General features: G+C 36.9%; 1 protein-coding gene across 1 annotated transcript; it reads right to left on the bottom strand.

Moving 5' to 3' along the window:
- Nucleotides 1-343: 343 nt before the first annotated feature.
- On the bottom strand, nt 344-12,744 carry pfkma (phosphofructokinase, muscle a). Its single transcript, XM_026921310.3, has 22 exons — nt 12,566-12,744; nt 10,335-10,408; nt 10,072-10,149; nt 9,799-9,988; nt 8,577-8,742; nt 8,394-8,438; nt 8,184-8,292; nt 6,570-6,665; nt 6,283-6,375; nt 5,974-6,099; nt 5,130-5,194; nt 4,899-4,962; nt 4,590-4,736; nt 4,368-4,438; nt 4,171-4,258; nt 3,898-4,050; nt 2,843-3,007; nt 2,694-2,755; nt 2,338-2,449; nt 2,158-2,257; nt 1,301-1,406; nt 344-1,122 (listed from the first exon to the last, which is right to left on the bottom strand). The coding sequence occupies exons 1-22, from the start codon at nt 12,654-12,656 to the stop codon at nt 966-968; spliced, it is 2,358 nt and encodes a 785-aa protein (XP_026777111.1). The 5' UTR covers nt 12,657-12,744; the 3' UTR covers nt 344-965.
- Between the last annotated feature and the right edge of the window lie 1,299 nt (nt 12,745-14,043).

Raw genomic sequence — 14,043 nt, 5'->3', positions numbered from 1 at the left:
ACAGGAATAAGGAAAATACAACACTATCCAACGAATTAGCAGCAGAATCTAAATGATGTGGTCAGTCTACATCTTGTGCAACATTTGAAAAGATAGAAAGTGCTTCTATCAGAAGTGTCTTGTACTTTGTCAGTCGCAAACTTCCTTCAAGGTTACTACAGAGGCAGTACGGCAGTGCTGGGATCTGAACACACGATCCTCCAGACAGCAGCACAGAACCATAATCACCAAGCTCTAACTGCGCAACAAAACTATAGTATCAGGCAAATACATCCTTCATATTTATTTATTGCCTAAATCTACTCACAGAGAATTATAAAAGTTATAAAAGCTACAGACAAGATTGTGTTTTTGGATGTCTGCTTTAATTTGATATTTCATAAATTGCTAACAGCACAGGTCCTATGAACATAACAGCAGAGTAAAACAAAAGGGAAGGCAAATAAGAGGAAAAGACCAACACAACTATAAAGATTACTGACAGATCAGACAGTAAATAAGTTTAATTTCTATATTAGTCCTTCTGATAACAATTTACATTAAGGTTACATATTAATAATGTATGCTGTTGGCAAATCATTGATTCTCCATAATTGAATTATATATTAGTCAACTGTTCATTATCTATTAATTAATATCAAGTATTTAGTAATGGGTTACTGAGTAGGTTTATCAATACTTAATAGTTTATATACTCACTAACCACCACCAACTGGATGTTATAATGAGTTAAAAAGTTAATGAGCAAATAAATGGGTAAGTCTTGACAAACTAAACTATCAGACAACAGTATATTCAGTAACACTTTAACACATTAATATTTCATTTGTTTTACATAGTAGTAATAAACATTTAATGAATAGTTTATTAATTTGTCAATTGTAGATTATCAATAACTTATAATACAGCATAATAAATCACTTTGCAACCATGTAATGTATTTTGTACTTCTCCATTCTCAGTCCTTATAACGTTTTACCAGACAATGAGATTGGAGCTCTCTTGCTGATAACATGCTCCATGTGAGCATGCTCCGTGGTGTCCAAATTTATCTTGTACTTGGCCAAGATTTTGAGAATGGGCCTCAACTTCAGCCACCACTGATCCTTTGGAATACGGTGTCTAAACATTAGAGGAAGCAAGACAGAGAGAGAAAGTGAGAGAGAAAGAGGAAATATAAATGTCAAGTGGGTAGACAATGCTTACAAGGACACCACCAGTAAAACAACTGGCATTTTTGTTGGTTCACTATTGAAGGCATTGTTTTTTGTTTTTTTTTAACAGAAATCTGGACTCTTACTCAAAATCAGTCTGCTCCTTGAGCTCTCCCAAGGCCTGGAGCATCAGTCCTCTCTTTCTCATGCCTAACACACACGCTGAGTCTGGGGTGTTGGCAAAGATTCGCCCTGCACAGACAGAGTGATATGGTGGTAAAAACCAGGGAAGGACAAAGAACACATTCCTGTAAACATATTAGGCGTCTATGCACATCTGCACACAGGTATATGTGTATATATAGCTTATTCATCATTGTACATCAGACTGGGACCATTCAATGCCAGCAATCACACCCAGTCTAACCCCTAGGTCCTGCAGTCTAATTTTTAACTTTCTAAACTGATTCTACACCACGTGAAGGTGGAACCTTGTGAAAGTAGGAGCAGTGACTGACGACAAGCATACAGTACCATGGATATAAGATAGGATAGCTAAAAAGTCACCAAAGAAGGCAGCAATTTAGGATGTATGTGTGTGTCACATGTGTGGAGAACAGATTACATGCAAAAATAGTTCTGAAAAAAAACTCAAGACTATGTTCTGAGACTTCTCTAGATGTTAAAATTGCACCAGATAGAAACTGGAGTGGGTTTTAAAGGAAAAGCCTGTGGGCATGCCGTTGTTTGCACTCAGTTTCACTTCAGTTCACTCCCAAGTTTTTCAAAAGCTTCTCTCTAATGAGAAAATAAATAATGCAATAACATAATGTAAAAATCTATATCTTGTATATATTATGACGCCAATTTAGAGAAACATAACTGCTCCATAGGGTCTAAAGCTAAACTTAATATTTGAAAAATCTAAAAGAATATAAAAATAAAAACTATATCAAAAACATATAGTTTTATTAGACTATTAGATCTTGGGTTGGACTCTCACCGTGTCTGTAACACTCCTTCAACTTCTCAGTTAGCCAGAGAACAGCCTTAGCACCCATCTTAGTGGCAAAGTTTCTGTCAAATGGAGTTGGAGTACCACCCTAGAGACAAATCAATTTCAAGTAAACGTATAAAAAGCATCTGAGAGAACGCCGGTCATGAAAGGTTGTTGTTCACTTACCTGCTGCATGTGTCCAAGGACATTCTTACGGCAGTCAAAGACTCCCTTTCCTTCCTCTGAGTACAGGTTGAAGATAAAGTCAGTTGTGTAGTTGGCGTTACTGTTCTCATTTCTAAAAAAAAGACAATTAAAAAATGGATTAATCCCAAAGGTACCTTATTATAATTATACCACAGGGCTGAATTCTCAAATCTGATTGGTCAGAAGCTGTCGATTAATTCTCTATAACAGCAAATCTGACAATATCGTCAGCTGCAATTAAAATCAATAAAAATAAAATTAATGCACATATTCACTCAAATATTCTATCATTATTAATTCATTTCTCTTCTTGAGTAGTTTCGACTGACACCAACCTGAGAATCAGGCCTCTCTTAACTGTCGTCTTCATTTTCTCTACAAGATGCTCTACATTGGTCTGAAAGCACAAATGAAACAAAACAATCCATAAAAGAGACTTTAACCCACTCGAAATTACTTTAAGTTCTGTGTTTCATATATTTACCTCCAAATCACGAATGCCGAATTTCTCTTCGTAGATGTAGGCAGCATCAGCACCTGCAGCAAGGCCTGACATGGTGGCCAGGTAACCGCAGTAACCCCCCATAGTCTCAATGATGAACACACGGCGTTTAGTGCCAGCAGCTGACTGCTTGATCCTGTCACAGGTCTACGTAACCAAACACACACATAAAAGATTAATCATTCTCTCTGGGGAAAAATACGTTATTAAAAATATTATAAATTTTTTGTTATATGTATAATTATTATACATTTTTTGTATTATACATTTACAATTATTATATATATTATACATTATTATACATTTCTCCATACCGAGAAAAAAACCCACTAAATATTTCTATGAATTTTTTCTGGAAGTTTATTAAGAATTCTTTCATCAAAAGTATTTGTACCATCCCCCCCACAACCCCCCAACCCCCCACATAACCTCCCACAATATGGCATTGTTATGCTGGAACATTTTAGTTTCAGCCTCTTAGTTCCAGTGAAGGGAAATTGTAATGCTATAACATACAAAAACATTCTAGACAATTCTGTGCTTCCAACTTTGTGGCAACAGTTTGGAGAAGATGCACTTATGGGTGTGATGGTCAGCTGTCCATAAACTTTTGGTATTATTTGGCATAGTGTATTTCAAATACTGACTAAATGAACTGTAGTCAAGAGGTTTTCAGTTCTTTTACAGTGCCACATTTTAAAATTATTGTGTGTAAATTAGCACATACACTAACTTAGATGAAATTTAGCATTTAATAACACTGACAACTGTGTGACTGCCATGGTTTACTTCACGAGGCTTGCAGCCATGTTGACTTTTAAACTGGGTTTACATTCAACAGTAGTTCTGTATATCTATAAGGCAAAAAAGTAGACATAAACAATAAAAAATAGGGAAGGATAGGCTTGCTTTTTCCGGTAATTAGTGGTTTCTCCTTCAGGACCAATGAAAAATTAACTACAAAATTGCAGTCTTTTGTGCAGAAAAAATCATAAGCATTAACTAGTGTGTTTTTGAGTTTTAGCTATAGCTCGGACCGTGGTGATGGTGTTCAGGGCAGTATCGGCTCCAATGCTGAAGTCTGATCCAGGAACATTGTTTGAGACGGTAGCTGGAATAACTACCATGGGGATACACAACTCCTCATACTTCTCTCTGGCTTGGACCAGCTCCAGACCACCTGAGAACGCCTGTGTGGGAAGAAAATCCATAAATGAATTACTCATAGATATGTTGCCTGGATAAGAAGAGAATTATATCTTGAGAATATTGTGCTTGGCTGGTGGATGGTGAGTCTTCATGTTACGCACCTCAAAACCTCCTATAATCACCAGACTGTGAATGTTGTACTTGGCAATGTTCGTGCTTATGTCTTCTATGTACTTTGCTGGAAGAGTTCTGCCAAAGTAAGAAAAGACATGAGAGAACTCCTCAAACTGAACATGATGATAGAAGGTGATGATAGTTGGCAAGTGGCAAAGAGGAGTGTGTAATTAGTCATGAATACCTTTTGGTTCCCAAAACAGAGCCTCCTTTCCCTGTCCAGCCGCCAACACTGTTCCAAGACATAGGTTCAATCTAAGGAATGGATCGAGTCCATTGGTGGACATGGAGACATATGTAATAAACAGCACCCCTGATGGTGCATGAGTTTTCTTATTCAACAAGATTGTAGTATTTGCTACAAGGACATGTGATGATGAAGCACAGATTTAGAGCAGTTCCTTACCTTTCCTTGGGCCAAGCCCTCGAAGCCATCATGCACTGCCAGCATGCTGTGGCCTTGCAGGATGCCAATCCTGATTGCAGCTCGCACAGCTGCATTCATGCCTGAACAGGGCGCACCCACATTCAGAATGGCCACATTAATGTTACTCTGAAAAAAGGAGGTGATATGAATGGGAGATGGAAAGAAAGAGAGCTATCGTATGTGCATTCCATCAGTAGTTCTCATAGCACAGTTTGGGAGGTGACTGAACTGGTATGGTGTAGAAATAAACAGTATAAATGTCAAAAATGGAGCTCTGATTCTTCTTACTTTGACTTCGGGGATATGTACATGGGCGAGCAGCTTGTACGTGTTCCAGTTATTCTCAAAGCTCCTAAACACAGAAATATTATTGTGTCACTGCATAAAGCCAAAAACAAAGATAATAAAAAAGGATATACTTAATAAATGTGAAATTATCACACAACAAACAACAGTGACAAACAGTACCAACCCACTAATGAAATACCTGGAGCCAAGGAACTAAAGTCAAACACACACCTTCCTCTGAGTTTCAAAGCATCCTCATATCTGCCCTCTTTCATAGCAACGGTAACATCCTTGGTCTGTTGGAGAGAGTAACCAACATCTTAATCAGTGCTTGTTAACTGGCAAAATTCAGACCTGAGACTGAAAAGCCACTATTCCACCATTTACACAAGGAGACCAGAATTCAGTAAGTTATCAACATTTAGGAAAATGCTGTAAATACATATTTACTTATTTATGTGGATTTTTAGTCATGGATTAAATGAACATTAGTTATTGCAGGTGTATTTTGTTAACATTAAAGCGAACATCAAGTAATACATGTGTTAACTTTCTTTGCTGACTTTACCTATGGTTTATTATTGCTGAAGTTTATGCTGTGTTAATATTGAATAATGCAGTAAATTAATGTTAGATAATTGTATTAGAATTTCTTCATTTGAAACCAACAAGTTTGATCAGGGCAAAGCACACGTTCATCTGCAGAGAAGGGGTGTTTGGTTCATAAATGGCATAAATGGCAAAGCAGAAACTACAAGATATGTAGTGATATGTTCTTTGAAAAAACTAAAAAGAGAATTAATGATATTTTAATTTTAGTTATAATAATAAAATATTTAATTAAAAATGAAAATAATTAAATTATTTTAATTGATTAATGATAGTTATTTTGTAATATAATATATCAACCTAATATTTAACCCATTTAATCATGCTGCCATATTAATTAGTTAAAACATTACTATGGATTTTCCTGCTTTGCCAGATTTTTTGGAGTCCGCCAGGGTAAAACTTTCTTGTGTCCCATCATCTGAATCTTCCATTTATTTACAAATTAATCACTGGAGCTACGTACCACTTGCACACACTCCATCAGGGGCAGTCTGACTGCTTGATTCCCCGAGAGCGAGACCACACAGGCTGGGGTGTCAGGAGTGGCCTCCAGCAGGGCCATCACAGCCTCCACACCCATCCTGCTGCCCTGTTACATTTGGCCATACACACACACACACACACAAAGAGAGAGAGTGAGAGTGAGAGAGATGTACAAATAGAACAAATTGAACAAAAGAGACCCTTCATTAAAAAAAAAAAAAACACTGCAAGTACAATCTGAGAGAATTAATAACATGAGTGAGACCTAAAAAATAAAAAGAAAACCCACCAGGATCCTGTCAAAGGCTGAAGGAGTGCCTCCTCGCTGTACATGGCCCAGGATAGTGGCACGAGTGTCATAGCCCAGCTTCTTGGACACTAACTACAAAAAAAGACAAAATATGAAAGAGGGAATTTCAATGTATTACACACTGTCAGATCAAATACAGGCTCTCTAATGAGGAGTAAAGATCCTGTAGTAGTGTATATTTAATGTATATATTCACAGATTTTGTGGTTATGGTTCTTTCTAGTGTGGGTTCAAATCAGGTATAAATCTGATGATTGGCTATTTACCTCTTTGACCTGATCACAAGTAATGGGCTTGCCAGTCCGATCCATGGCTCCCTCAGCCACAATGATCACATTCAGACGAGATCCTCTGTTTCTGGTCTAAGAGGAATCATGCAACATGCAGGAAATAGCAGCAAGTACAGATAGCTACTTTAGGTAGGTATGGGGAGGTTTTGTTTAAAACACATGCTGTGAAAAAAGCATACAATCATAATCAGTTACATAATGTGTATGTGGTGACCTTTGGAAACCCTTTTTTTGAAATTTTGACATTTTCTACTTCATAAAACATATTCTACTATATATACTACATATATACTATTGTTATTAAAACTAAAGGCCTTCCTGAACTGAAATATGTCTCTTATATCACTTATATATATATATTACATATCACATACATATATTATATATCACTTAGCACTTATATCAATCACAAGTAAAGTTGTAGAAAAGCCTGGTTACTCACAAAACAGAGAGAAAATCTCATTTAAAGACTCCACACCAACACATTGATGCATTGATTATAAAACAAATGTATCAATTAAATTTGCATTTAATTTGCCATAACTATGACCATGAAAACTATGTCCATCTTTATATGCATCATTATTTATAGCTTAAAGCCATTTTTGCAGCCATATTTGTTAAACTGGCTCCTTATCTATGTACCATGATCTTTGCAGAAAGCCTAGTCAATTTTAGAAAGTTTGAAAACATTTTACATTGTTTAAAGGAAATAGGTTTATGTTTTTCACCATAGAGGTATCAATGTTATAGACAGAAAAATTCAATTCTGGTAAAATCCTGATTTTCTTATCTTTGTTGGCTGTTTGGCGGAATTCAAATACAGCAACATCTGATAGGTTTTCCCAGACCACCATAAATAAGTAAATAACATAGAAAATATTCAAATTAACTATGTTCCATTATGTTTCTAGTTTTATTCCTTTTCAGTTTCTGCAATGCTTTCTGTCTAGTTTTGCTTCCAGTTTTAATGATTACTAATTCCTGCCTACTACCAATCTACTGTAGGAAGGCAAAGTGTTTGTTCTGACACGTGTAAAAGTCACCATGACATTTTTTAACCTCTAATGTCACACGCCAGCTGAACTCACATTCAGGAGCGCGCTAACTGTCCTTGTCTACATACATGAACTAACAAATACCCTTGACTATACTCTTAGAAAAGTATTCCTTAAGGATTCTTTGGATGGTTATTGGTTTGACCTTGCTAAAGAAGTTCGAACTGGAACCTTTTTCGGAACAGGAAGCCTTCCATTGTAGGAATTTACAAAGAACCCTGGATTTTCTATGAAGGACATACAAATAAAATCCACACTTTAGGGTGCTATATGAAGCTAACCATAGACAGCTGAGATAACGGGAGTTGCTTGAAAGATTTTCCAATTTGTCTTCACCTAAAATCTTGGAACATAATCAAACAACTATATATTTATCAAAAATTGCAGCTAATCTACATAATCCAAAAGTGTACTAAAATGGCAATAATTATGATTATTGCCTTAGGATAATATTAATAATTATCCTAAGTTAGCTCTGGCTAGCTATGATTGCTTATTCTAAAACAAAACCGTGTGTGTGCTGGATAGGTACATCCATCAGCCTCCTGCACAAGTGTTCTTCCCAGCCATCATCTGGGGGCATCTCTGGAATAAACACCCAATCAGCACCACATGCCAATGCAGTAACCAGGGCTAGGTAACTGAGACATACACACATACACAACATACATTATTTAGAGTTAATTGTCTTCTTGTCATATCACAGTGAATATCACTCACTCATTTCTTTCTGTGCTCTTACCCACAATGCCTTCCCATGACTTCTAGAATGAAGGCACGCTGGTGACTATGAATGAGACCAAAACCAAAGAAACAATTAAAAAAACACCCTCTGATGCAAAATAAATACATCAGAGTAAATTAAAAGCAGGACATGGATGGTGGAGGTGGTCATAGTTTTTCCATATAGCCACACATAGCCTACCTCTGAGCTGTAGTAGTGATGCTGTCCACCACCTCCATGATGCGATGAAGAGCGGAGTCTGTGCCGATGGTCATGTCTGTCCCGCAGAAGTCATTATCGATGGATCCAACCATGCCGACGATGTTAAGATGAGACGCTGACTGGGCCTCCGCTTTAGTGATCTTGCCTGAAGGAGAATCTGAAGTGAGCTTTCTGTGGCCTTTACACGCATACCACCATATTACTTGCTATAGAATACAGTAGCTTGCATAAGTATTCACCCCCTTTAAACTTTTCCATGTTTTGTAGTGTTACAACCTGGAACCAGAATGGAATTTACTGGGATTAAATGCCATGGATCTACCCATAGTCATGAATAATAATAATAATAATAATAATAATAATAATAATAATAACCATATGAACCATAATGAATAGACCATAATATTGAAGTGGGGGGTAAAAAATCTATATAGTTTGCAAAATTATTTACAATATAAATATATATTTTAAAAAGTTGTGATTGCATAAGTATTTGCCCCCTGTTGCTGTGAAACCCCACTAAGTTAGTTCTGGTGCAACCGATTATCATCAAAAGTCACATAATTAGTTAAATGGAATCCATCTGTGTGCATTTAAAGTGATCAAAACAAAGACAAGATCTCAATATATGTACAGCTATTCCATGAAAAACCCAGAATTTGTTATGGAACAAATTTGTTGGGAATTGGCGAATGACCAATTTGGGAGAAAATGGTGTATTAAAAAAATAATAAATAAATAAATAATAATAAAAAATAAAAAATAAAAAAAAAAGACTGGGACAAACTTCTGGTAAAGTGTAATTCAGGGTTTGGCTATAAAATGTTCCAGACTTTGGATATCCTGTGGAGCACCATTAAATCCATTATTAAAAGAAAAGAAAAAAGAAAGAAATAGGCACAACCGTGACTCTGCAGTTCTCTAACAAACTCTGGGGAAATCATGTGCCACTTTCAATGCAGGTGGGTTTCACACCAGTGAAGCCGAATATTTATGCAATGACCTCAATATTATGGGCTAGGCTGTATAGATTCATGACATAGAGCATAATTCCAATAGAGTACCTGTCAATTCCAAGATGTAACATTACAATATGTGGAAAAGTTCAAGGAAGGTGAATACACAAGGTACTGTAAGGTACTTATGCATGGTACTGTAAACCTACACCCAAGCTTGGAGCAGAAGGGCTTTGAAGACTCACCCGTACTAACCAGGTGACCCAACAATTCACTCCACTCTGTGCGGAACTGATTGGCTCCAGTCAAACTCCCATCTCCACCAATAACACACAGGTTAGTGATGCCCCTTTTGACCAGGTTGTATGCAGCCTTTATGCGGCCCTCCTTTGTCTGGAAATCTTTACAACGAGCACTGCCGATGACCGTGCCCCCCTAAAAAGTATCCATGTGTGTAGATGGTTTAATTTTTACAAATTAAATGATTAAAGAATTATTATATAACGATAGTGACTCACCAACTGGAGCATCATGGACACGCTCTCCCATGTAGCTGGGCGAATATTATCACCCCCATCAACCAGCCCCTGGTAGCCCTGCACCACAGTTGAGACCAAAGTGAGATCAAATAATCGTACATTGCAACATTAGAAGCATTTGACATGTTGAGGTTGCCTCAATCATTTAAGTAATCCATCACATTATCTCATAAACACTTAGCATACAGATCCAGTTGCAGTCCATGTTATATGATGTTTACATTTCTGCATGTATTCCTGACCTCATGAACGAAGAAGACTTTAGCTCCCGTGTACAGGCCAACTCTGACTGTAGCCCTCACTGCAGCATTCATTCCTGAAAACAGACAGAAGGTGTGAGATTTACAGAGAATATTCATCTTCAGAGTGACGATTCCAGATCCCATTACCTTCTACTACTAGAAATAAAGAAGAAAAAAGCTCATGATGTAAATAAAACCATGACCATCTCCATTATGTAAAACAAATATATGACAACACATCATTGTTCAATAATTCTAACAAGTATGCCTTTTATATTCTTCATACAATATTGAGCATTTTTTAATCTCCCATGTTGGCACTGTGCTTTTTTCTGCGTCTTGTACAACCACAATTATTCAGTTGTTGTTGCACTGGAAATGCTAAAGCATAAAATAAATGCAAATTATAAAATAAAAACACATGAAATATTGTAAGTATAACTTACAATAGATAGATTATTGCTGTTTTTCATATATGGGAGAATGTACAGATCATAGATTCAACCATTTAATATATAGTTAAGTGCAAAAGTTTGCATCTACCATTGGGCAAAATCAGTAGAAATACGGTCTCCAGAATTGATTTAATAAAAGTAGTCTACAACATTTAACAATTATTACTGGCAAAGACCAAGCAGATATGTCAGAAAAAAATGTCTTCTTTATTTAATTTTAAAGGTTTAACTTTGCACTCAACTGTATTATGTTTATGGATAAATGCCTTGTCCATGTATCGTATGTTTTATGAAACAGGAAGTATATCATTACACATTATTTTAATTCATTTATATAATAGACCTACAGCAGTGCATGGCATCTACATCACGACACAGCATTTATTTGACAATGAAAATGAAACTGGAGCCAAAGCACATGCAGTATTAGCAGTATTAGATATAATATATTTAAGTATATTTACAATATACAGTTCACTTTAATAGGAGCCCCTGTACACCTGTTCATTCATTCACTTGTCCAATCAGGCAATCATGTGACAGCAGTGCAATGCACGAAATGATGCAGATACAGGTCAAGAGTGTCAGAACAGAGAAAATGGTTGTTGAAACTACTAATCTCTTGGGATTTTCAAACTCCAGTGAGCAGCACTTCTGTCCTGTAGATGAGAGGTCAGAGGAGAATGGTTGGAGTTGACAGGAAGGCTACAGTAACCAAATAACCACTGTTTACAACGATGGTGAGCAAAAAGGCATCTCAGAATGCACATGTTGAATCTTGAGACGGATGGGTGACAACAGCAGAAGACCACATCGGGTTCCACTCTGGTCAGCCAAAAGCAAGGGAATCTGAGGCCACAATGGGCACAGGCTCAGCAAAACTGAAGTTGCTGATTGGATGAATGTACTGGTGTACAGGTGTTCTTAATAAAGTAGACTGTGAGTGTATATATACGTATTTTGCAGCGTATTCCATTTGTGCAAGGAGTGTAATTATCTAAAGCATTCTGAAAATTGTTATATGATGAATCTGTGGAGACATGAACATGACTCGCTTAAGGAGGGGGCAGACGGATGAGCTTTGGGATCACTTAATCCTTCTTCTGTATCTCCTTCAAAGTCTGCAAAGGCCAGGAAGCGTGGGCCTTGTTGTGTTAAAGGTGACGCAGCTTCTCCAATTTCAGAAGTGAACAGCTGCTGATCCAGTGTTCCCATTACAACTATGTGCCATTCCAGAAAAAGGTCACGGAAGCTAAATTAAGCATCGTATCACAGAGAGTCTGAGGCACAGGACAAGAGAAGCCACAGGATAAATTTAAAGGTTATAGAGCACTGAAAGTAATGGCGACAAGCTGCAGCTGATCATAAGATTGCTTATAATCATAGGACAGAAGTAATTTGTTCAAGACTGTATCAATAAACTGAATCAAGTACAAAAAGAATTGGAAAGGCATATGAGTGTCGCTTTTGGGATTGTTTTGGAAGAAAATTCCTAATAAGATAGCTAATACACTCCATGTAACAATAAAGTGGATTAGTAGTTTTTAGAGAATGCCCTTTTAAATCTGCATAAAAATCCTTTTTACTTTTCAAAACAGTACTTTTCATATTAATTGTTCACATTATTTCCTTAGAAAGCATGAAAAATGTCTAACCTCAGATCTTCCTTTAGCTGTCCTTAATGACAGCTGCACTTTCACTGGAACTTAGCACAAAGGACCTACTAAACCCCCTGTGTTTACTGCTACAACAGTCCATTCTTGTGTCTTTACCTACCTTGAGCATCACCTCCTGATGTCAGGACGGCAATTGCCCGTCCGACACCCATCTTGGTGGGATCTACTCCTGATGCCTGTGCCTGGGACATGATAAAACCTGCTCCAGAGAGTTGAGCGGCCAGGGAAAGATAGAACGAACGTGATGATTATGCTACTTTCCCAGGAGAAGATTCTTGTGGAGGGAAGTTTTTATAGTACAGCTTTCTGCCCCTTACCCCCTCCCCTTCCACACACAAACACACACGCACACGCACCCCTGCACAACTAAATATAAGTGAGGCATTGCTGCCTTCACTCTTAATATCCATTGCTGAATAAATCAACAGACTTATGATCAAAATGAAAGCTTGACATATGATCTACATCATGTCACATGAATAAAGGTCAATCATGCAGCTTAAAGGTGTGTACTATTTTAAAAAGGCCCTTTTTCCTTTAATAAGACACATGCATGACAAGAGTAGCATTAAGACTTCAGTTTGACACAAGATTTTCTCTGTATACTGTAGCTCCACTAGTATTGTATTAAATACTAAATAGTCAGACTTGAGAAAAGAGTACTTTAGTAAAAGTAGCCATTTGCTTTTAAAAATGTTGTGATGTAACAGTTAAAGGTACCAGAAGTGTTAAAAATTGAGTAGAAATATTCATAAAATGCACTTAAGCACATAATTTCTACCTCACTATAATGCATCACTAACTTCCACTACCATACACTAGTCTATGCTTTTATTTATACAGTAAATTTTAAAGGTGCAGTTTGTATTAAAAAATTATTTTTGTATTGGAGTTGACAAATTAGTAACCTGGGCACCCAAGACAAGCAGATTTCATGTGCAGACTCTTAGTTTTTTACTTGTAGTTGCCTGACTGACAAGTAGATTCAACAACCAGAGAAATAAAAAAACCTTACTGCCAATTTGGTGTGTATATTTCAACATAACCCATTTCACACTGTTGTGATTCACATTGTTGCTCTAATAGCGCAAGATTTCAAATCCCACTTCCTGCTGCGCTACACACATCAGCTGAACAGTGATCTGGCTGATCACAGAATGTTTTTTATTAGATGGATTAATTAGCATGTATGGATGACAGACAATCTTTTCAGAATCTGGTACGCACAGATTATTGTTAGTGTTGCCAACATGGTGTACTACATCAAGAACTTTATCAGGAGAGGATAAGGACTATGGCTGTTGTCCACTCCATGGGAATTTATATACTTGTTCATTTCCCTTAGTTTGTATTAACGCACTTAACTAGCCAACTAGTTCACCATGCCTTATTACATTATGTTAGTTACTATTTTGGCTAGACAGTTAGGTATCCAGACAACCAAAACATGACACGGTGCAGCACATGGGAGCTTTTACTTGCCTGGTTTAAACCAAAAAAAATATTTTATTTATTTTTTCTGCCTGGAAATTAGCTTTACTCCTAGCCAGAGAAGTGCAACAACTTCAAACCTGTCAA

The sequence above is a fragment of the Pangasianodon hypophthalmus genome, chromosome 16, assembly GCF_027358585.1.
Source record: "Pangasianodon hypophthalmus isolate fPanHyp1 chromosome 16, fPanHyp1.pri, whole genome shotgun sequence".
Lineage (NCBI taxonomy): Eukaryota > Metazoa > Chordata > Actinopteri > Siluriformes > Pangasiidae > Pangasianodon > Pangasianodon hypophthalmus.
This window is presented reverse-complemented; position numbering and strand designations above follow the sequence as displayed.

Excerpts from the sequence above, each read along its gene's own strand:
- pfkma (XM_026921310.3), bottom strand. The coding sequence starts at position 12,656 with ATGTCCCAGGCACAGGCATCAGGAGTAGATCCCACCAAGATGGGTGTC. Across the intron at positions 8,743-9,798 it reads GGGTCACCTGGTTAGTACGG|GCAAGATCACTAAAGCGGAG; the intron begins GTGAGTCTTCAA and ends ATTCTCCTTCAG. Across the intron at positions 2,450-2,693 it reads AAGAGAGGCCTGATTCTCAG|AAATGAGAACAGTAACGCCA; the intron begins GTTGGTGTCAGT and ends TCTTTTTTTTAG.